General features: G+C 42.7%; 1 protein-coding gene across 2 annotated transcripts in view; it reads right to left on the bottom strand.

The window, feature by feature from the left end:
* Positions 1 to 22,516, bottom strand: part of COL27A1 (collagen type XXVII alpha 1 chain) — a 656,744-nt gene that overhangs the window by 234,321 nt on the left and 399,907 nt on the right. For both annotated transcript variants that reach the window (XM_073600403.1, XM_073600404.1), the window contains exon 29: positions 1,328 to 1,381. In XM_073600403.1, the coding sequence (XP_073456504.1) occupies positions 1,328 to 1,381 (54 nt within the window). The remainder of the gene's footprint in view (positions 1 to 1,327; positions 1,382 to 22,516) is intronic.

Below are 22,516 nucleotides of genomic sequence, written 5' to 3'. Positions count from 1 at the left end.
ATGCAGTGGGATTTAATACATCAATATAGCAAGCAGACCTTTCCACTTAGCACTCATTTATATATATATATATATATATATATATATATATATATATATATATATATATATATATATATATATATATATATATACACACACACAGCTATTCTCTTATACTGTAGTGTAGCTGTTGCTTTACTGATAATTTTGAATCTATGGTTTAAGGGCTACAGAGGAGGATGTCGAACACTCTAAGGCAGGGATCCTCAAACTACGGCCTTCCAGCTGTTGCTGAACTACACATCCCATGAGGCATTGTAGCGGCACAGTAGTGCAGTAGATAGCACTTTCGCCTAGCAGTAAGAAGGGTCGCTGGTTCGAATCCCACCCACGACACTACCTGCCTGGAGTTTGCATGTTCTCCCTGTGCCTGCGTGGGTTTCCTCCAGGTACTCCGGTTTCCTCCCACACTCCAAAGACATGCTGGTAGGTTAATTGGATCCTGTCTAAAATTGTCCCTAGTATGTATGAATGTGAGTTAGGGACCTTAGATTGTAAGCTCCTTGAGGGTAGGGACTGATGTGAATGTACAATGTATATGTAAAGCGCTGCGTAAATTGACGGCGCTATATAAGTACCTGAAATAAATAAATAAATAAACTCTGACATTCACAGACATGGCTAGGCATGATGGGAAGTTGTAGTTCCTGAACAACTGGAGGGCCATAGTTTGAAGACCCCTGCCCCAAGGTATTATTGTCACATCCCTTTGAATTCCAATATCAGCATCAACACAAACACATGCACAAATGTTGCTGCCAAATTTGTGTTTATCACGGTGCAATACTGGGATTTCAGCTTGGTTCCATAAATAGAAACACTTTTTTACACTACTTTTTAAATTTTTTTTAAGGCCACTGAAATAAACATGCAGTCTTATTTCTGCTGGCAGGCAGCTAGATCTGTGTGAACAGGTCCTTGTTCTAAAGGGAAAAGGGTGCTGCAAGACTTATTCACCATGAGAGGCATCTGTGCCCATGACAGGAATGCTCAATTTAAGACTAACCCGCATGTGGTACAATTACTGGTAACAGCGCATGCTGGGAGTTCTAATTCACCTACACCAATATAATGACTGAGATTAAGAGTGGTTTATAAAAAGAAAAAAAAAGGAGGAGGGATAAGCACAGCACCAGTAACACACTAGAGGCTTCTGATGCAGGGAATTGAAGGGTTAACCACATTAAGTGGACAGAAACGTGTGAAGTCAGATACTGGGATCTCAAATCAGCTGCCTGCACGGTAAATTTAGAAGAAAGGAGCTGACACCTTAAAGGGCACTTACCTTGATACCTGGGTGCCCAGGTCCTCCTGTTGGTCCATCAGGGCCTCTGGCACCCTGAAAAAGAGGAGAGGTTAGTTGCAATATGAAAAACAAGCAGCAGGTGTCTCCCGTGTGCTGTTCAATGCTGCTCTTGCAGAGGGCCCAAGTCAAAAGCCCCCTTGTCCTGCTATCCTCCCACTTGTAGCCCAGTCGCTTAACCCCCCCCCCCCCCCCTCCTCCTTTCCTTTCCCCTCAGCCTGCTTGGAGAGGGGTGAAAAAAAAAAAAATCTTTCAGGAAAACAAACAGCTGTGTCCTTTTACTCTCATCCTGAAGCCGGCCCCCAATCACTGCATTCCCACTAACCGAGGCTTGTGCTTCACATTTCTTCCTGATCAGCATCACATCTCGGAGCTGAACTGAGTCAGAAATGTCTATGATTTATTGGCAGGGGGGTCACTGAGTTAGCTAAGGTGAAGACAACACTGGCTTCTGATGAATCTCTTTATGAACAGGTGACCAGTAAGAGTAAGACTGATAAAAAAGCTACAGCTGCGCAAGGAAAGTGGCTGCAGTGCCCACAGCAACTGGATTCCAGAGTTTTTCAGATTAGAAAAGAAGTGCTAGGATAAAAAATGACTGCAGTGATGCTGAAACCTTCCTTTCTTAAAAGCCCAAATCTGAGGAAAGTAAATTTGCTCCTTTGTCATAGGACTGCCCCTGCACTGCAAGGGTCACATCCTTGTTTAGGTCAAGTAGGTTTAAATAATACTGCCAATACTGAGGGTACTGGCAGTATTATGTGGGGGGAGTAAATAGAATGGTCATTGGCCATTAGTGCAAGGATGTTTAACAGGACTACAGATGGCCACCAATGTTGGAGAGAAGGAGTTTAGTAGTACAGCCACTGAATCCAATGCTGAGGGTTGTTGCAGTCACTGACACCAATGTTGGATCATTACTGCCACCTGTACTGCTATTACTGATATCCTGGGGTTAGCTTTGTTATGACTGACATCAATGCTGGGGGATATGGCAGCCATTGATACCAATGCTGGGGGTCATTACTGCAGCCATTGATACCAATGCTAAGGACCATTAATGCATCGACTGACATCAAAGCTGGGAATAATGTTTTTGGCCACTGGCCTCAATAAGGTTTAGATTCACTGCTCTAAGAGAACTTTGTGAATTGAAATGTGATCGGTAAAAAAAAAATCCCATTGAGAGTTATATTGCTGGTTGTGGTGAACTGTAACATTTTACAATCTGGTGGCGCTGCAGAATTATTATTTTGCTGCGAATGTCTCTGAAAATGAGATCTAGGTCTATGGGGGGGCACTCTTAATATTTTCCTGGCTCCTTGGATTTGATACATATCGGTGGTTTAGTGAGGCTTCGGGAACAATCACTCCTTTGGTTCTGGTATATCTCTCTTCTTAACCACACTTCATTTTTCTTTTTCTCTCTTCCTTCCCCTATTACTCCTTTACTTATTTGTATTTTTTGTGCAGCAATGACAAATTATGAGGCCCAACTACTAATAATTGACTGATGGACACATTATCTGTGAATCGTTTACAATATAACTGGGCACCTGTTTGTTGTAACCCTATGGTCTTGATAATTAAGTTCATAACAATCTTTATTTTGCATCTCTACTTATTACAATTTCTGTCTATCCATGTTGCCTATAAGTTGATACTTTTCCTCCCATTGAATAAAAAGGTTGAAATAAAAATAAAAAATATAAATACAATTTTCCTGGCAATTCATTCCACATCTGAACCAACTTCTAATCCCTCAGTCACTATGCACCATCCCTCTATGATGTCACCGGTTCCTCATCATATAACTGGCTTTGTAGGTGGTAGGTACATGTAAACCCTGCAGACAATGATTGTAGATTTGATTGTATTCTTATTGACATAGTTAAAGTCATTTATTATGAAGATGAAAATCTTGAGAACAAAAAGCTCCTTAAAGTAATTAATGACACAGGCGGAAATGTAACAGCTCTACACTGCCCGGGGGGAATCTATTATAATAGGTTGCAGGTTCTTCTCTAGAATCTTACTAGACAAAGTAAACAGAGTGTGGAGACATGCAAGCACTATAATATATATTGTTGTCCCAATAAATCTAATTCTGGCCACACAGTAAGGCTCATCTATAAACAGGGAAATAGGTCATAGGAAATAGCAACATATAGTAAGATATCTCTCTGTGAGCCAAGTGATGGGAGCTAGCAATCTCTCCGTGCAGAGAATTGTCTTTATTCCCATCTGACAGTGACTGCAGTATAAATGCAATACTTTCTTCCTTGGTTTTTCTACATAGAGGACAGAGAAGCAATGTGTCTGGCCACAGAAAGTTTTTCCAGCTTTCAGCAATGAGCACCTCTTACCAATATAGGCAGTTGCCATTACAGTGACCTAAAAGACCTGTATCATGTGCCACTCAGGCTCACTGAAGGGGTTATTAGTCCTTAATGTCCATGGCTGGGAGTGCTTGTCGGGAGGGAGATCATCCCAGCTCCTAAGATCACTCAGTGTAACGGAAGGTATCTGGGATGAGATGGATGTGCATTCACAGGGATACCTTCCTTTACATTTGCCATTACAGGGGCAGAAAAACCACACTGTATGTGCAGGCCATTGCACCAGGACTACTGCACACCAAAATACAAAATAAAATTATCTTTTTAAAGCCTAATTCCAGGCTTCTTACAACTTTAAATAGTTTGTTTGGACCAAGATTGTCTTCACTAATAGATGCACCTGCTGGCAGCGCTGTACTGTATATAAACTGTATGTAGCATCAGCAACATACAGTATACACTGCTGTGTTTGGGCAGCAGGATGAGGACTTTCTGTCCCACTCCTGAAACAAAATCAAGCAGGTCTGAGCGCTGCTCAGCCATTCACAGTAAGCATTGTATTTCATCAATAATTATTGGGCTTCCTGTGATTGGCTGAGATGAAGAGGCCTGCGGATGATGTCATGTTCTTCACCACCAACCACAGGAAGCCTTGTATTCATTGATGAAATACGATGCTTCTACGATGATTACTGAGCAGCACTCAGTCCAACGTGATTTTTTCCCGGGAGCGGGATGGGAAGTCCCCACTCTGCTGCCAGAACACAGCGCTGTATACTGTATGTAGCTACAGCCCTAACAACAGGTGCACATGTGATGCAAATAGTTCATTGGGACCAGCTGGGTCCAAACAAATCATTTAAAGCGGAACTTTGCTTCCGCTTAAGTGAAAGTTCCACTCTCTATTATTGGCATATTTTTTCTGGGTACCTTTTTCTGTTGATACCTGCTGCCACTTCTGCATTTTTTCAAAAATGGCCATTGTTATTATTTAAAGTCACAAAAAAAAAAACACAGGCTTTAAAATAGCCAGCAGGAACAAGTTCTATTTAGACTGAAACATGCCGAAAACTACTTCCACTTCCTTTTGATGCCATTTAAACTTGAGGCTATTGAATTGTGTTACCTCAGAGTGGCAAAAATAATAATTTGATCCCCTGCAGATTTTGTAAGTTTCCCCACTTAGAAAGAAATTAAGGGTCTATAATTGTTATCATAGGTGTATTTTAAATGATAGAGACAGGATATTAACCAAAAATGCAGAAAAAACACGATACTAATGTTATAAATTGAGTTGCAGTTCAGTGAGTAAAATAAGTATTTGATTCCCTAACAACCAACAGTAATTCTGGCTCCCACAGACTGGCTACAGTATGTGCTCATGTGGTACACAGGCTAGTCCTGTCAATTAGAAAGTGCTCCTAACAACAACTCGTTATGTGTATAAAAGACACCTGTCCACAGAGTCTCTTTCTTCCATTCAAACCTCACCATCATGGGGAAGACCAAAGAGCTGTCAAAGGACATCAGGGACAAGATTGTAGACCTGCACAGGGCTGGAATGGGCTACAAGACCATCGCCAAGTAGCTTGGTGAGAAGGCAACTAGTGGAGCAGTTATTCACAAATGGAAGAAACACAAAACAACCATCAATCGCCCTCGGTCTCGAGCTCCATGAAAATTTTCGCCTCATGGGGAAAGGAGGATGATCACAAGAAAAGTGAGGGATCCGCCCAGAACTACACGGGAGGAGCTTGTGAATGATTTTAAAGCAGATGGAACCACAGTCACCAAACAAAGCATTGGTAACACAATACGCCCCCATGGATTGAAATCCTGCAGTGCCCGAAAGGTCCCCCCCTCAAGAAGGCACATGTACAGGGCCATCTGAAGTTTGCCAATGAACATTTAAGTGATTCAGAGAAGTATTTAGAGAAAGTGCTGTGGTCAGATGAGACAAAAATTGAGCTCTCTGGCATTAATTCAACTCAACAGTGTTTGAAGGAAGAAAAATGTTGATTATGACCCTAAGAACACATCCCTATAGTCAAGCAGAGGGAGGTGGAAACATTATGCTTTGGGGCTGCTTCTCTGCTGAAGGTACAGGCCGACTTTGCTGCATTGAGGGGCCAAGTATTGTAAAATCTGGGATGAGAACCTTCTTCCCTCAGCCAGAGCATGACAATGACCCAAAACTTACCACCACGGCAACAAAGGAGTGGCTCAAGAAGAAGCACATTAAGGTCATGAAGCGGCCTAGCCATTCTTCAGATCTCAATCCTATAGAAATTTTATGAAGGGAGCTGAAAATTTGAGTTGCCAAGTGACAGCCAAGAAACCTTAAAGTGGATGTAAACCCTCACATATATCCAGTGAAGTGAACCGCCTCAGCTGATACACAGAGATTAAACAAATCTCCCTACTTAAGGTTTACATGTATATCTGCTGTCTCCAGCTTTCCAGACTCTGATTGGAGGAAAGTCACCCCCTCCCCCTCATAGGCAGAGGAATGAAGAAACTTGCAAAGCTGTGCTGTGAATAGACAAGCTTTCTGCTAATCGGTCTCTAAGTTACCTCCCCAACATAAATTTCCAGATGCTTTTACCTCCCGTGATGGAGAACTTGTCAGTTACGCTGATAACAGAATAATGAAGCAGCAGAAAAACACTACAGATATATGTGCCTAGGTCAGATTTCATGAATGGGGTTTACATCCACTTTAAGTATTTAGAGAAGATCTGTAAAGAAGAGTGGACCAAAATCATGAGATGTGTGCAAACCTGGTCACCAACGTCTTACCTCTCTGCTTGCCAACAAGGGTTTCTCCACCAAGTACTAAGTCATGTTTTGCTTGGGGATCAAATACTTAATTCACTCACTGAAGTGCAACTCAATTTATAACATATGTATAATGTGTTTTTTCTGGATTTTTGGTTGATATTCAGTCTCTATCATTTAAAATACACCTATGATAAAAAAATTATAGACCCTTCATTTCTTTGTGAGTGGGCAAACTTACAAAATCTGCAGGAGATCAAATAATTATTTTCCCAACTGTAGCTTACAAACCATGAAAATATTTATCTATTGAGTCTGTATTTAGGCAATTCATGACTAGAGGGGCAAGCAATTGTTGTTTTTGGGTGACATGTATGCCCCTGACCTATGAGTTCAGGAAGCAGAAGCTTTGCCTGTTATTTTCAGGTTTACAGTCTGCCTTTAGCATTATATTCTAACCTTCAGTAGAAAAGTTACAGATGGAACCTAGTTAGCTGACACTTGAGGAACACCTCAAGTTTATTTTGCTTATCAATGCCTATGATGTATCTTTTTATAACTGCACATAGGAAACACAATATAAATAGTCCTCCTTGCTTTACATAAATGTATAATGGTCACTGCTGCCTTGGTTGATGAGATGTAAAAATAACTTAGTAAGAGTAGTAATACGGGAGTCAAAGGGACTGGAAAAAGGCGAAATCTCCCTAAATGAAATACAGACAGCAATTAAAAAAAAAACTCTTCCCCACTTTAGCCCCCAAAAAATAAAAAAATAGCGTTAGACTTCAAATGTGGCCAACAATTGAGATGACCATCACCTACTATTCCATCCATGACAAGCCTTTTAGGGTTGAACTGGGAGATCATATGTCTACAGTAGAGATCCATGACTGGTGCAGAAGTAGCAGCCATATTGCTCTCTGCGCACTGATCTTTACAGATTTCCTGAGATTAGGATGGTACAAAGTGTACCTACATTGTGCATATACATACTGAGCCAGCCAATACAAACATGCTTGTTTGTGGGATTAATTATTTTTATATACATTTCATTGTCAGCTCTTTTAATTGCCTATGGAGATCTTAAAGTGAACGTGTCAGAACTATACTTATTGGAGTGATATTTACCACATAGCATATCCCAGACATCTGCCTATTTCTTTTCACTATTCCAGAGCTGGTCCTGCATGCCCTGGGATCCCCCAAAGCCAATAGTATATTATATGCAAATCCTGCCTAGAAGTCCACTTCATGAGGTGTGGTGCATATGTTGGATCTCACAATGTTTTTGTGATGTGCATTTTTCTCTAGTACAGCTCGTTCCCACCATATGTAATTAAAGGCACTGCGTTTTATTCTATAACACAGGGAAACTGTTACTAGGATATCTAGTGCTTTACCAAGCTAAATGTCATTTATTTAGGGTTTACATCTACTTTATTTACTATTCTGATGTACGTGTATAGAAATTCCATCCAAAATTACTTCTACATGGCATATTTTAGCACAGTTTTCAAGGTACAGGTACAACTTATTCTTCTTCAAACTTTCAGTCTCAAAATTGTTATTGATTATAGTTGGAACAGTAAATACAGCAGCAGACGGTGACAAGAAGAGAGCCATGGACATTAATCCACAAGAGTTGCTTCTTCTTTACGAAATCAGTCTGTGTATACTTCTTGGAAAGCATGAGTTACCAGATCTATAAGGAATGAGGATTTACACTTACGTGAAGCTTATGGATTCATTCTTAGGTTGCAGAGTTTACGCAATTTCATTTCAGCTGATGGCTGCAAATCTAATGGGAGCCAAGTGAGACTTACTTAGGAAAATCTCATCTTTTCCTATGCCGTGACTGCCAAAGCAGCTATGACCTAACTTCAATGGGTCATTCAACATGGCAGAAAGAGTATGGCTGCCAGAGAATTATGGAGCATGGAGTTCTTGAATACATGAACATAGAACATTCTACACACAGAAGAAACTTACTTATGATTTATGATGCTCATATTCTATTTTACTATATAAACATAGGAAACCATGTTTCTCAACAAAACTTAAAGGAAATCTATGGCCAAAGCGTTTTTGACCATACTTCTCCTTTGGGTCACAGGAGTGCACTTTGTTCTGCACTCCTGTGACCCAGAGTCTGACATCACAGAGCTGGTCCAGGCTGACTTGCAGCTGGCTCAGCCTCTCAGCACACCGCTGAGAGGCTGAGCCAGCTGCTCCTGCCCCCCTTCACTGTCTGGCGCTCCAGTAAGGACTGGAGAGCAGAGCACAAAGCATTAAATGAGCAGACCTGAGAACCGAGAGATCAGTGGTCTTTAATTGCTCAGTTATTGATGTAGAGCCAGCAGAAGAGTATGTGTGTTCTTTACTGACAGAAAAATTTTACCTGCAATTACTTAGCCGTCGCCGCCGGGAGAAGACAGTGACTATCGTTAGCGGCTGCTATAGCAGCCGCTAGTGATAATCGCAAGAGAATCCAGCAGGATGGTTGTACCAAAGTTGATAGATTGATGAACTTGGTACATTCAGCCTTCCCATTAACGGTTCAAATCTTGCCCGGATCAGCAGGAACAGTGTATGGCCGGCCTCACCTTACAAAAAAAATACTAGTTGCCTGTCTGCAAAGCGGATTTATTGTCGTCAATATTTATTTGTCCCTGACCCACAGTAAGTATGCAGATCAGGAAGACCAGCTTTACTCTAGTTTTTACTTGATGTACGCTTGCTCCTGGTCAATGACTAAGAAAGTGTTAAAGCCAGGGAAAGGCAGCTAGCATTTTTAGAAGGTGAGCAATGGCAGACTTCATATTTCTCCACGACAAGATTCCTTTATATATAGCCTTTCTGCTTGTTCATAGTCTGCTGCACTTTCTCTCAAGCTGTATGAAGCTTCAGAGCTGAATTATAGGTAAACAACTTATTACAGATACAGTGCCTTGCAAAAGTATTCACACCCTTGGCATTTTTCGTGTTTTGTTGCCTCACAACCTGGAATTAACATGGATTGTTTGAGGATTTGCATCATTTAACCGCTTCCCGACCAGCTGGCGCAGTTATACTGCGGCAGGTTGGCTCCCCTGCACGAACCGTTGTAGCTATACGTCGGCTCGGGATACCAGGAGCGCGCGGGAGTGTCGATGCTCATGGGTGATGGTCGCGATGACCGCCGGCCACGAGCGATCGCGAGCACGAGGGACAGAACAGGGAAGTGTGTGTGTAAACACACAAATCCCTGTTCTGTTCTGAGAGCAATGACAGATCGTGTGTTCCTATTAGCTAGGAACCACGATCCATCACTTCCTCTAGTCAGTCTCCTCCCCCTTCAGTTAGAATCACCTCCTAGGGAACACAGTTAACCCCTTCACTGCCAGTGACATTTTTTAATAGTAATCAATGCATTTTTATAGCACTGATCGCTGTATTAATGCCAATAGTCCCAAAAATGTGTCAAAATTGTCCGATGTGTCCGCCATAATGTCGCAGTCAAAATAAAAATCGCAGATCGCCGCTATTACTAGTAAAAAAATAAAATAATAATAAAAATGCTATAAATCTATCCCCTATTTTGTAGACGCTATAACTTTCGCGCAAACCAATCAATATACGCTTATTGCGATTTTTTTTACCAAAAATATGTAGAAGAATACATATCGACCTAAAGTGAGAAAAAATGTGCTTTTTAAAAAAAAAAATGGGAATAGTTACTATAGCAATTTTTTTTTCAAAATTGTCGCTCTTTTTTTGTTTATAGCGCAAAAAATAAAAACCGCAGAGGCGGTCAAATACCACCAAAAGAAAGCTCTATTTGTGGGGAAAAAAGGATGTCAATTTTATTTGGGTGCAATGTCGTACAACCACGCCATTGTCAGTTAAAACGACGCAGTGTCGAATCGCAAAAAGTGCTCTGGTCAGGAAGGGGGTAAATTCTGCCGGGGCTGAAGTGGTTAATTTACAGAACATGCTCACAACTTTGAAGAATTTTTTTTTTTATTGTGAAGCAAACAAATAGGACAAAATAACAGAAAAAGTCAATGTGCATAACTATTTACCCCCTAAAGTCAATACTTTGTAGAGCCACCTTTTGCGGCTATCACAGCTTCAAGTCGCTTTGGATAAGTCTTTATGAGCTTGCCACATCTTAACACTGGGATTTTTGCATTTTGGATTTTGGCATTCCTCCTTGCAAAACTGCTCCAGCTCCTTCAAGTTGGTTGGTTTGCGCTTGTGAACAGCAATCTTTAAGTCTGAACACAGATTTTCTATTGGTTTGAGGTCTGGGCTTTGACTAGGCCAGTGATGGCGAACCTTGGCACCCCAGATGTTTTGCAGCTACATTTCCCATGATGCTCATGCAATCTGCATTGTACTTGAGCATCATGGGAAATGTAGTTCCAAAACATCTGCGGTGCCAAGGTTCGCCATCACTGGACTAGGCCATTCCAACACATTTACATGTTTCCCCTTAAACCACTCAAGTGTTGCGTTAGCAATGTGTTTGTGGTCATTGTCCTGCTGGAAGGTGAACCTCCATCCTAGCCTCAAATCACACACAGAGTGGTACAGGTTTTATACAAGAATATTCCTGTATTTAGCACCATCCATATTTCCCTCAACCCTGACAAGTTTCCCAGTCCCGGCTGCTGAAAAACATCCCCACAGCATGATGTTGCCACCACCATATTTCACTGTGGGGATGGTGTTCTTTGGGTGATGTGATGTGTTGGGTTTGCGTCAGACATAGCGTTTTTTTGATGGCCAAAAAGTTAAATTTTAGTCTCATCAGACCAGAGCTTCTTCCGCTATACATTTTGGGAGTCTCCCACGTGCCTTTTCGCAAACTCAAAACGTGCCATTTTGTTTTTTGCTGAAAGTAACGGCTTTCTTCTGGCCATTCTAACATAAAGACCAACTCTATGGAGCGTACAGCTTATTGTTGTCCTATGTACAAATATTCCAGTCTCTGCTGTGGAAATCTGCAGCTCCTCCAGGGTTACCTTAGGTCCCTGTGCTGCCTTTCTGATTAATGCCCTCCTTGCCCAGTCCATGAGTTTTGGTGTGCGGCCGTCTCTTGGCAGGTTTGTTGTGCCATGCTATTTTATTTACATTTGGTTATGATAGATTTGATGGTGCTCCTAGGGATCAAAGATTTGGATATTTTTTTATAACCTAACCCTGACTTGTACTTCTCAACAACACTGTCCCTTACTTGTTTGAAGAGTTCCTTTGTTCTTCATGGCAGTGTTTGGTTAGTGGTGCCTCTTGCTTAGGTGTTGCAGCCTCTGGGGCCTTTCAAAAAGGTGTGTATATGTAATGACAGCTCATGTGACACTTAGATTGCACACAGATGGACATCATTTCACTAATTATCATTTCACTAATTATGTGACTTCTGGAGGTAATTGGTTGCACCAGAGCTTTTTATGGACTTCATAACAAAGGGGGTGAATACATATGCACATGCCAATTTTAATTTTTTTTTTCTGAAAAATAGTTTTATGTATATATTTTTCTAATTTTACTTCACCAACTTAGACTATTATGTTCTGATCCATCACATATAATTCAGATTAAAAAAAACATTGAACTAAAGGCTGTAATGTAATAAAATAGGTAAAAAGCCAAGGGGGTGAATACTTTTGCAAGGCACTGTATAAATTACCTGTCAAAGTATTTGCATTACCGTCTAACCAGTCCTGAGTTTTACACAGCTCTCCCACACAGAAAAGTCCTGTCTGGTAAGGCAGGACAGCTGATTTTTCCCTGTTGCAGTTCAGTAATACTTGCAGGTCTTGTGTTCCTCCTCCTTCCTGGTCAGCAAAAAAAAAGCTGTAGACTAAAGAGGTAATACTTCGCCATTCTGAGCTCTCCTCCAATCAGCCTGATCTTTGCACTATAGCACAACTGATTAACTTCTTGTGGTGTTCCTTTCCCTAATTTAAACTTTGCTGTACAGGGACTACTGGGGCTGATACCAGGTCAAATGTATGTACTTACACTGCTTGCATTAAAAAACTAAATAATTTAAGAATTAATTAATATAGGGCTTAATTATTTGTGTCTTTAACAGCTGGCTGGAAATTAGCTTTAAGGGATATGGCACTCTGGCCAGGAAGCAACCTTGTAAAACCTGGACGTTTAAAAGGTACAGCAATTAGACTTTCGGGACAGTCGCCGCTGTATATGAACGAGGCTGTCCTAACAAAGGAAGAATTCTTCGGCCATGGAGGGTGCAAAGCAGTTGCAGGAAGAGGCTGATGAGAAGGTGAGACAAGAAGCTCGATGTTTGGAGCCTGTCCGCTGTGCCCAGCCTCACACCCATTCATCACCGGTGCTGTATGCACACTAAAAAGTCATCTTTCAAGACCCAGCAAAAACAAACACGGTGCAGAAGCTTTTCCTAATGGAAACATCTCCTATCAGGACCAAGGAAGTGCAAGAAACTCTGCCATTCCACACAAGATTGCCTTTGTCAAGGGCAGCAGTGGAAAAAGGCTGACAGAATTCCTTCTCTTTACAGCATAATGTACATTCCCAATTTCTGGAAGAGGGAGGTTTATCTTCCTGGCAGCTGCTGGAAAATCTACTATTATTTTTTCTATACAAGGTATTCCCATAAAACAATATTTTTTGGTTACTGTAGGTTTATGGCTCACAATGAGCATTTAGAAATTTTCTGACAAATTATATTTTGTTCCTATGTAAAGGGACCAACAGCATGAATACAAGAGATTATATATTTTGGTTAAAAGAAATTCCTGTGTATTGAATGAGGACCTCTTGATGGCGCTGTTGCAAAAGCATATGGGAGTACAACACCCTGCTTCCATGAGGGCAATGATTCCCAAACTTTGGTCAGTAGTAGAGGGAACGTTAAATTTGAGCTAACACAATGTGTACAATTCTAACTTCAGCCCAACAGCAAAATACAGTTTAAAGTAAAGTATAACTAAAGGCAAAACTTTTTTTTGAGTTTTGGACAGAGTGGGGAAGGATTAGAACACTTCTCAGTTTTCATTGCTGTCTGTACCCCGTTAGAAAGAGAACCCCTCTCTATTTGTCCTGTTTACCATTATCATTGAAAGTGAAAGTAAAAAACAATTCCAAATTTTAATTTGTCCCCAGAAAAGTAATAGAGGGGAAATTTCCCCATTGGGACACTAGTTCTGGTGACCTGTGGGTCCCTAAGGAATTCCCTTCATTTGCAGGGATTTCCTCTCACTTCCTGTTTAGCTATGGGACAGGAAGTGAAGGGAAGTCCCAGCAATGGGACACAGATGATGGAGAAAAAAAAATCTGACAGGGATTATAACCCTGCCTCACTTTATCCAAAATGAAAAAAAAAGTTGCCTATAGTTCTATTTTAAGTACATATAGATGTTATCCCTGCCACGCTGCATTGCTTGGTTGGGAACTCTAGCACAGTTAAACAATGCAGCTTGCTTACCTACCTACTTCATTCTGCTAAATGGACAATGATGGAGTAACAAAGTATTTAGATGTGTCTAATTGTCTTGTAAAGAGTGATAGTGTGCATTGGTGGTGGAGCACTGAAGGGATTACACTGGTGAGAAGCGCTGTGATCTTACTAACTTTTTGCTGGACATTTTCTTTGGTCACTTCAGTGCAAGATTTTTGTGCTGCAGTCTAATCTTAAACATATGAAATTGCATTAAGCACGGAATTCTTTATATTTTAGTAGGAGAGAAGCAATGACCAGCCTGGCAGTTTCCATGTGGAAATTCTGAACCCCTAAAGGTTGACGGTCTTGAAATCCAGACTGGAGTGGAGTGAACACCTCAATTTGCCTTAGGATCAATGAAAAGGTTGGAGTAAAACCCCTGACAACATCCTGACCAGAACTGGGACAATAACTTCCTGTGTGAGCTGCTGCAGAATAATGCCCCGTACACACGGTCGGACTTTGTTCGGACATTCCGACAACGAAATCCTAGGATTTTTTCTGACGGATGTTGGCTCAAACTTGTCTTGCATACACACGGTCACACAAAGTTGTTGGAAAATCCGATCGTTCTAAACGCGGTGACGTAAAACACGTACGTCGGGACTATAAACGGGGCAGTGGCCAATAGCTTTCATCTCTTTATTTATTCTGAGCATGCGTGGCACTTTGTCCATCAAATTTGTGTACACGCGATCGGAATTTCCAACAACGGATTTTGTTGTCGGAAAATTTTATATCCTGCTCTCAAACTTTGTGTGTCGGAAAATCCGATGGAAAATGTGTGATGGAGCCTACACACGGTCAGAATTTCCGACAACAAGGTCCTATCACACATTTTCCATCGGTGTACAGGGCATTACAGTGCAAAGATCCACTTGTCTTTGTGGAAAGGAAGGCAAATTGGAAAGAATGAAGTAGAATGGAGGCAGAGTATAACATTCCAGTTTGTAGCACCTGAACACTATATTCTGGACCCAAACATCTGAGATTTCCTGGGACCAGATAGCCAAAAAGGCTAACAGGCATCCCCTCACTTGGACAGTGGGGGCATACCTTCATTGTAAAGAGGGTGTTGCTCCCAGACCCGCTAGGTTTTGAGTTTCATGCTTTCAAACAGATGTGTGCCCCATGTTTCAGCTTGGAGCCCAAAGTCAAAGGAGGAAGGGGGCGAAAGGAACTCTTCTTAGACATGGGAGCTGAAGGCTTACTTGCAGGACCATGTGCCTTCTTTTTCTGTGGAGATATTTACTCCCAGCTATTTGCTGAACATACTTATCCCTTCCAAGAGCAACCTTTTGAGAAACTTTTTACATGGAAATTCCGCTGAACAACATTTCAACCAGAGGATACTCCTCATGTGACCACAAGGAATGTTCATCCTGGATAGTTGATGAAGCAGATACACCCAGACCTCTACGCAATATCATAGGATCACAGGCATAAGTGATGGTGGACCAGGGGGTCCATTAAAATGGATCCAGGGTCACAAGTAATACAGTTAGTCCAGACAGCCAGGATCTGGTAGACTGCCATGGATGCAACAGCTGTTTGCCTGGTGGGCTCAGAGAGGGCAAATAAGGCCTCTTTTTCACCATGTCCTTAAAAACAGGAACATCAAGGTTTCGTTAAGGTAAGTGGTGGCTGGGTCCACAACGAGGACAGACCATTTTTTCCCCAGGAACCCCTCTTCAATATAAAAATCTAATCAGGATGAGGCCAGATACCTTTCAGTCCTGGCTCTAGAAGCAAGAGGACAGGAAAAGTTTTAGGAGGTATGGGCAGTATACAGAGCCCAAGCTATAGACCTATGGAGGGTGGCTGACCCAGGCTGCTCTAAGACAAGACAGGACTGCACCTCATCAATAAGGACCAAAACGGCATCTTTTAGTTTAGGAGATATCTCAGTAGAGAACATCTCTTCTGAGTTCCATTCTACAAAAGCAGATACCTCCTCACCTTCCTCCTCCTCCTCCTTGCTCCCTTCCTAAGGCAGTGCAGTGTTTGCAGGGGAAAAAGTCAGGGACCAACCCTGGAAGGGAGGCTGAAGAGCCCTGGTTTTGACCCCTTTGATGAACAGTCTTCAAGAGGGCTGACAGCTCACCTATAAAGTCAAACACGGCAGCAGAGAATTCCTCTCTAGGCAAAAATGAGGAGACGGTGTGCCTGAAGGGACAGATGAACCCCAGAGGAGGGTAGAAAAACAAAATGGGGAGACTAGGATCCTGTGATGGGAGGCTAACACCCCAACCTGAGCTATCAGCTGGGTCTAAGCCAGCGAGGCCCTTTGATCCCCAATTGCTACTTCTCTTTCAATCTGTAACGAGCTGTGTTAGATGTCCCTAAAAGGGATACTCATATCCGCCATGCTGCTTAGGGGCGAGGGGAAGCTGCCTGTGTCAGGCACTGCAGGCTGCTGGAAAACCCAGGTGACATCTGAAGGATTTTTGTGCTGCACCTTTGGGAGTTGGGTTTCCATCCAGGAATAACACACCCAGAGAATCCAAGATGGCATGCACATGAACACATGAATACAGCAGGAATACAGCAGGGGTGCTATGACAAAAAGGCCCTGAAAACCTGTGCCATATTTAAACAACCGGTGCTCCAACTCCTTGGCTGCAGCACACTATTTCAAAAGTGTTACAGCCCCCTCCACTAACCAGCGACAGGAATTACAGCCAGCATACTGGGACCAAGTTTAAGGGCGCTAGGTTGGACTCACCACAGTAGATGTCTGTATCCAAGTAATGCAGGAAAAAACAGACAAGTCCGATTCCCACTTCACCCTCCTGAATGAGCAAACTATAAGGTGTTTTTTCAGAGACTGGGCTCCACAAGCCGATGGACCTTGGCTCTGGACCTGTACAGCACCCAGTAGCTCGCTCAACACCATGCACATCATGCTAGAGCACCCACACAGGATCCAGTGCCCAAAGCGGCATTATAGGTTGGCACTGCATCTTCTTCCAGGCAGCGATCCTTCCGCGGTCCCCAAAAACTCAGCCAAGGTGTCAACCAATCCAAAAGGCCGTGGGAGAATCTGAAGTTGAGCAGTTAAAATTTCAATTTCAACAAAAAAAAAAAAGAGGAAGTTCCTCCCAGAAGGGAGAGAGCTTGTTCATCACCTAATGACACTAACAAAAACTAAAAAACTAAGGCTAGCTGGGAGTGGAAGGGGTTATACAGAGGATGTTTTTCCAAAATGTAATCACCAGCTAGGTCTTACATTTTATGCAAAGCCATAACCTTTAGGTTTTGGATAGAGTGGGGAAGGGTTAAACCTATATAATGTGTCCCTGTGGGAACTTTCACCCTTACTATACTTGATAACCATTATTGCCAAGGCAGAAAGTGATGGCAAATCCAACATTCTTGAGATATCTTAAGGACAGAAGAGGGTAAGTTTTACAATGGGTAAACCAACTAAGAGGGTTGGCTTTCGATACCCAAAGTCCTATGTGACCCCTGTATAGAGATCTCCTCCCCACCTCCTATCCTACAGACAAAGCCAGAGCAGTACTGTGAGCTGAACTTCCGGGCTACTATCTACCAAGAGCATTTTTTATAAACAGCATTGCAAATGAATATTTCTGTAAGTAACAAGCACCAACAGTATCATCAATGGTCCCTAGAGATTTCTCCATAAGGATACACTGGAGAGTGGAAAAAGAAGTTCAGCTTACAGTAAAACCCTAGTTGTGAGATAAACATACCTTTTCTACTGGGGTCAATAAAGACCTCATTCCACATACAACTAACACAAACTTTGTCCAAAGTTAAGTTTTTTAGTGTACATGTAAAATTTAAAATCAAGAATTACCTATAATAACTAATGTCATAGCTAGAATCATGATTTTAGAATGACTGTACGTGCAATACAGCCTAACATAATCATAAAGCTGCCACTCAATTTGCCCAGTGCAGGCAATTATGAAAAGGTAATACTATGACAAATAAATGTACGTAAAATATACTGTTTAATAAATACATTGACATACTCCTGAATTAGAGAATTTCTAGTTTTTAGTAGAATATAGCAGGGCTAGAACCCCTGTAAAGTTTGTATTGTTGTATCTCCATTGGAGAGATTCAATCCCAGGATCTGTTCTTGCGACCACTGACAGGAACTGCTCTAGTGACAACTGTCAAATTCCCCACACTTTGGGGAGATTTACTTTCTTTGTGGCAAGAAGTGAAAAGAGATCTCCATTTTGGGAAAATTACATTAGCAACCTCACTCAAGTTCAAGTCGTTAAGGAAAACATGTATTTTAAAGTTTCTTACCTGAGGATCCTACCAGTAACTGTGCTAAGCCGTTGCCTTGCAAATAACAGCAGTGCTGTTATCCTGCTTTGAGTGCTCGTTCAGTTGGCTGCCTATCTACAAGACATGGTAGGCAGTCCAACAACTAACAGAGAGTGCATACTGCAGGCTGACAAAATTGCTGATAATCGTAAGGTAGAAGCTTAGTGTTGTCAGCCTGCAACAGGAAGCCAGGCTCTCTAGATCAGAAACTTTGCAACATATTCACAAAAATTATTTGATTAGGAAAACTATACCATGAGACATTTAATACCAGAAATACTTAAAAATAGATTTTGGATTTGCATACATTTAACAAGGTGTGGATTTTGGACATGCTACATACGGCCATAAAAAATTCATCTGAGACAGTGGTCACTGAGAGGGGGTCTCAAATGCATCCCCTGACCTTACCATAGAGCCACACATAATATTCAGTAAATGTAATGCTACTGGAAACTGTCAGCCATTGTAAAAGGAGAGTCATAGGCTGTGACCATGCTATAAAACGTGTTGAAAAATGGGGAGATTCTTCAAGAGACTACTACTACTGCTTACAAATCAATACTTCCTCGTTTGGGCTTCCTACAGCTCAGTGTCTGCCCGGTTGCTGGGGGATGGGGATGTTGCTGGGCTCGTTTCCCCATAGGAAGGGATGGGTAGGAAGTGCCCAGATAGAAGAAGCCGGCTCGGGCCGGCCAGCCCTCCTTCCAGCCAGTCGGGTTTTAAGCCTCGCTTCCTGATTGGCTGGGAGGAGAAGCAGGAAGACCATAGTGAATATTAATTCGCTAATGTCACACAAGTTGGAGGGCTCCAGGCGCAGTGCTCTGCGCCCTGAGCCCACCCTTTTTAAAGCCAATTAGAGCCTCAGGCTCTAATCACGTGCTTCTAAAAAAAAAAAAAAAAAAAACCCCCTTTGAAAGCAATGCATCCGGCACCCTGCATGGAGATTAGGTGCCGGGCGTATGGAGATTAGGGGGGGCGGCCGCCACTGAGTGCAAATGTAGTGCACAAGAAATAAACCAAACTATCAAATACTAAAGAAGAATATTTTTCCTTCACTGGCTTGTGTAAGCACCAAATCAGACTACTGTCTGTAGAGGCTCCAAGGGCTGCACAGTAAGTGCCAAAGGGCCATGGGTTGGGCACCCAATGTACTTGGGCACCAAGTACATTGGGACTAGCAAGTCATGTCCCTATATGGCCATTTCAACTACCCACATTGCATTTGCTGACTATTCCCAGCTGTCCAAACATGTGTGTGTGATAGCACTGCACCAATAGAAGCAAGGCTTGGTTGGGGTGGATAGTGAGTCGTCCTTCAAAAGAAGCGAATGCGCAATGAAGGTACAGTATAGAGGGTCCTTCTTCTAGTCCCAGGCCGCTACCTTTCTGTTTGTGACAAAAAGAACGCTCAGCAGATGACAAACTTTGTGGTGGGTATTAAGGAAGGACCAGTACGAAATGGATATGAACGTTACTGGGCACACCAATACCCACCCCAGAGTTTGTCAGCTGTCCAAATAACAGCTGGGAATAGCTGTGCATTGGAGCCACTGCTCTTTGTAAACACTATTCAGTGTGATTTAGAAATACAGTGTACCCTTATTGTTACGTTGTATACCAGGGCTCAAAATTTCAAGTCCTGAGCTACTAGCCAGGCCTCAAGGGTTACTCGCCACCAGTTGCCCCACCCAATCCCTACCCTGCTCCACCCCTAAACACGTCCTCATAAATAATCTCATGAAATGACACGTAAATTTTTTATGCAGAATTAAGTTAAAAAAATAAATATTAAAAGGGGTTGTAAACACTTGTTTCTTTTTTTTGTTTTTAAATAACAAACATGCCATACTTACCTCCACTGTGCAGTTCGTTTTGCACAGAGTGGCCCTGATCCACGTGTTCTGGGGTGCCCCGGCGGCGCTATCAGCTCCTCCCAGCATCAGTAAACCCCCTAGGAGAAGAGCTCTCCCTGGGGGTTACTGTACGGGTGCGCTCCCGAGTCCCGCTTTTGCGTCCATAGACACAGAATGCCAGACTTGGCCCCACACCCTGCGTCATTGGATTTGGATGACAGCAGTGGAAGCCAAAGGCCGCGCTGCTATCAATCTATGCAACCAAGAGCCGACATAACGGCCAGAGAGGTAGAGTGCTTCTACGCAGTGGGAACGAACGGGCTCAGGTGAGTAGAATGGGGGGGCTGGGGGGCTGGTCAGTGTCAGAAGTTTTTTCACCTTAATGCATAGGATTTATTAAGGTGAAAAAACATGAGTGTTTACAACCCCTTTAACAACAACTTTATCAGTGGCCATCAGTGCAACCTCACCTGTGCCCATCAATGCAACCTACTAGCGTCCATCAATGTCGCTTCACCTGTGGCCAACAATGCAGCCTACCTACTTACATAGTAGGTGAGGTTGAAAAAAGACACAAGTCCAACCTATGTGTGCGATTATATGTCAGCATTACATTGTATATCCCTGTATGTTTTGGTTGTTCAAGTGCTTATCTAATAGTTTTTTTGAAACTATCGATGCTCCCCGCTGAAACCACCGCCTGTGGAAGGGAATGCCACATCCTTGCCGCTCTTACAGTAAAGAACCCTCTACGTGGTTTAAGGTTAAACCTCTTTTCTTATAATTTTAATGAGTGGCCACGTGTCTTGTTAAACTCCCTTCCACGAAAAAGTTTTATCCCTATTGTGGGGTCACTAGAATGGAATTGAAATCATATCCCCTCTCAAGCGTCTCTTCTCCAGAGAGAATAAGGTCAGTGCTTGCAACCTTTCTTCATAACTAATATCCTCCAGACCCTTTATTAGCTTAGCTGCCCTTCTTTGTACTCGCTCCATTTCCAGTACATCCTTCCTGAGGACTAGTACCCAGAACTAGACAGCATACTCCAGGTGCGGCTGGACCAGAGTCTTGTAGAGCGGGAGAATTATTGTTTTATCTCTGGAGTTGATCCCCTTTTTAATGCATGCCAATATTCTGTTTGCTTTGTTAGCAGGAGCTTGGCATTGTATGCCATTGCTGAGCCTATCATCTACTAGGAACCCAGGTCCTTTTACATCCTAAATTACCCCAGAGGTTCTCCTCCCATTCAAATTTTTGCCACCCAAATGCATTATTTTACATTTTTCTACATTAAACCTCATTTGCCATGTAGTTGCCCACCCCATTAATTTGTTCAGATTTTTTTTTGCAAGTTTCCACATCCTGCGGAGAAGTTATTGCCCCGCTTAGCTTAGTATCCTCCGCAAATACAGAGATTGAACTGTTTACCCCATCCTCCAGGTCGTTTATGAACAAAATAAATAGGAATGGTCCCAGCACAGAACCCTGTGGGACCCCACTACCTGTGCCCAACAATGCAGCCTGCCTGTGTCCATCAATGCTGCTTCACCTGTGTCCATCAATGCAGCCTACCTGTGTCCATCAATGCAGCTTCACTTGTGTCCAACAATGCAGCCTACCTGTGTCCAGCAATGTTGCTTCATCTGTGTCCAGCAATGCAGCCTACCAGTGTCCATCAATGCAGCCTACCTGTGTCCATCAATGCAGCCTACCTGTGTCCATCAATGCAGCCTACCTGTGTCCATCAATGCAGCCTACCTGTGTCCATCAATGCAGCCTACCTGTGTCCATCAATGCAGCCTACCTGTGTCCATCAATGCAGCCTACCTGTGTCCATCAATGCAGCCTACCTGTGTCCATCAATGCAGCCTACCTGTGCAGGGGAAGAGAGGGGAAGAGAGAGGAAGAGAAGAGGATTCCTGGCTGGATCATCAGAGTGCTGAAGAACATCGCTGTAAAAGCTTTAATTTCAATTGCTGTGTTCCTGCAGCTCGCTGTCACATACAGCCCCGCCTCCTGGCCCGGCGACTTTGATACATGTCACACGTCCCGGGATTGGACGGGTGTTCTGTCTATCAAAGTACCTGGGGCAGGAGGCGAGGCTATATGTGATGGCGAGCGGCGAGAACACACACTAATTAAAATGAAAGCTGCTACAGTGATGTTCCACGCGCTGATGATCCGGTCTGCTCTCTCTTCCCTCTCCTCTCCTTCTTGGGGGATCACTGGGAGAACAGCTCCTATTCAACCCCGCCTGCCGGTGGTGCTCGCAGCCCACGCACGCCAGCCCTCATTTTCCACTCGCAAAATGCAAGTAGGCGAGTGAAAAATTTGAAGGCTGTTGTATACAGTATATTTTGTTCTACAGATAAAGGTGACCACAGAATCATTTTAGTGTCATTACAAATGGGATAAC

This window comes from Aquarana catesbeiana, linkage group LG09 (genome assembly GCF_042186555.1).
Source record: "Aquarana catesbeiana isolate 2022-GZ linkage group LG09, ASM4218655v1, whole genome shotgun sequence".
NCBI classification, from domain to species: Eukaryota; Metazoa; Chordata; class Amphibia; order Anura; family Ranidae; genus Aquarana; species Aquarana catesbeiana.
This window is presented reverse-complemented; position numbering and strand designations above follow the sequence as displayed.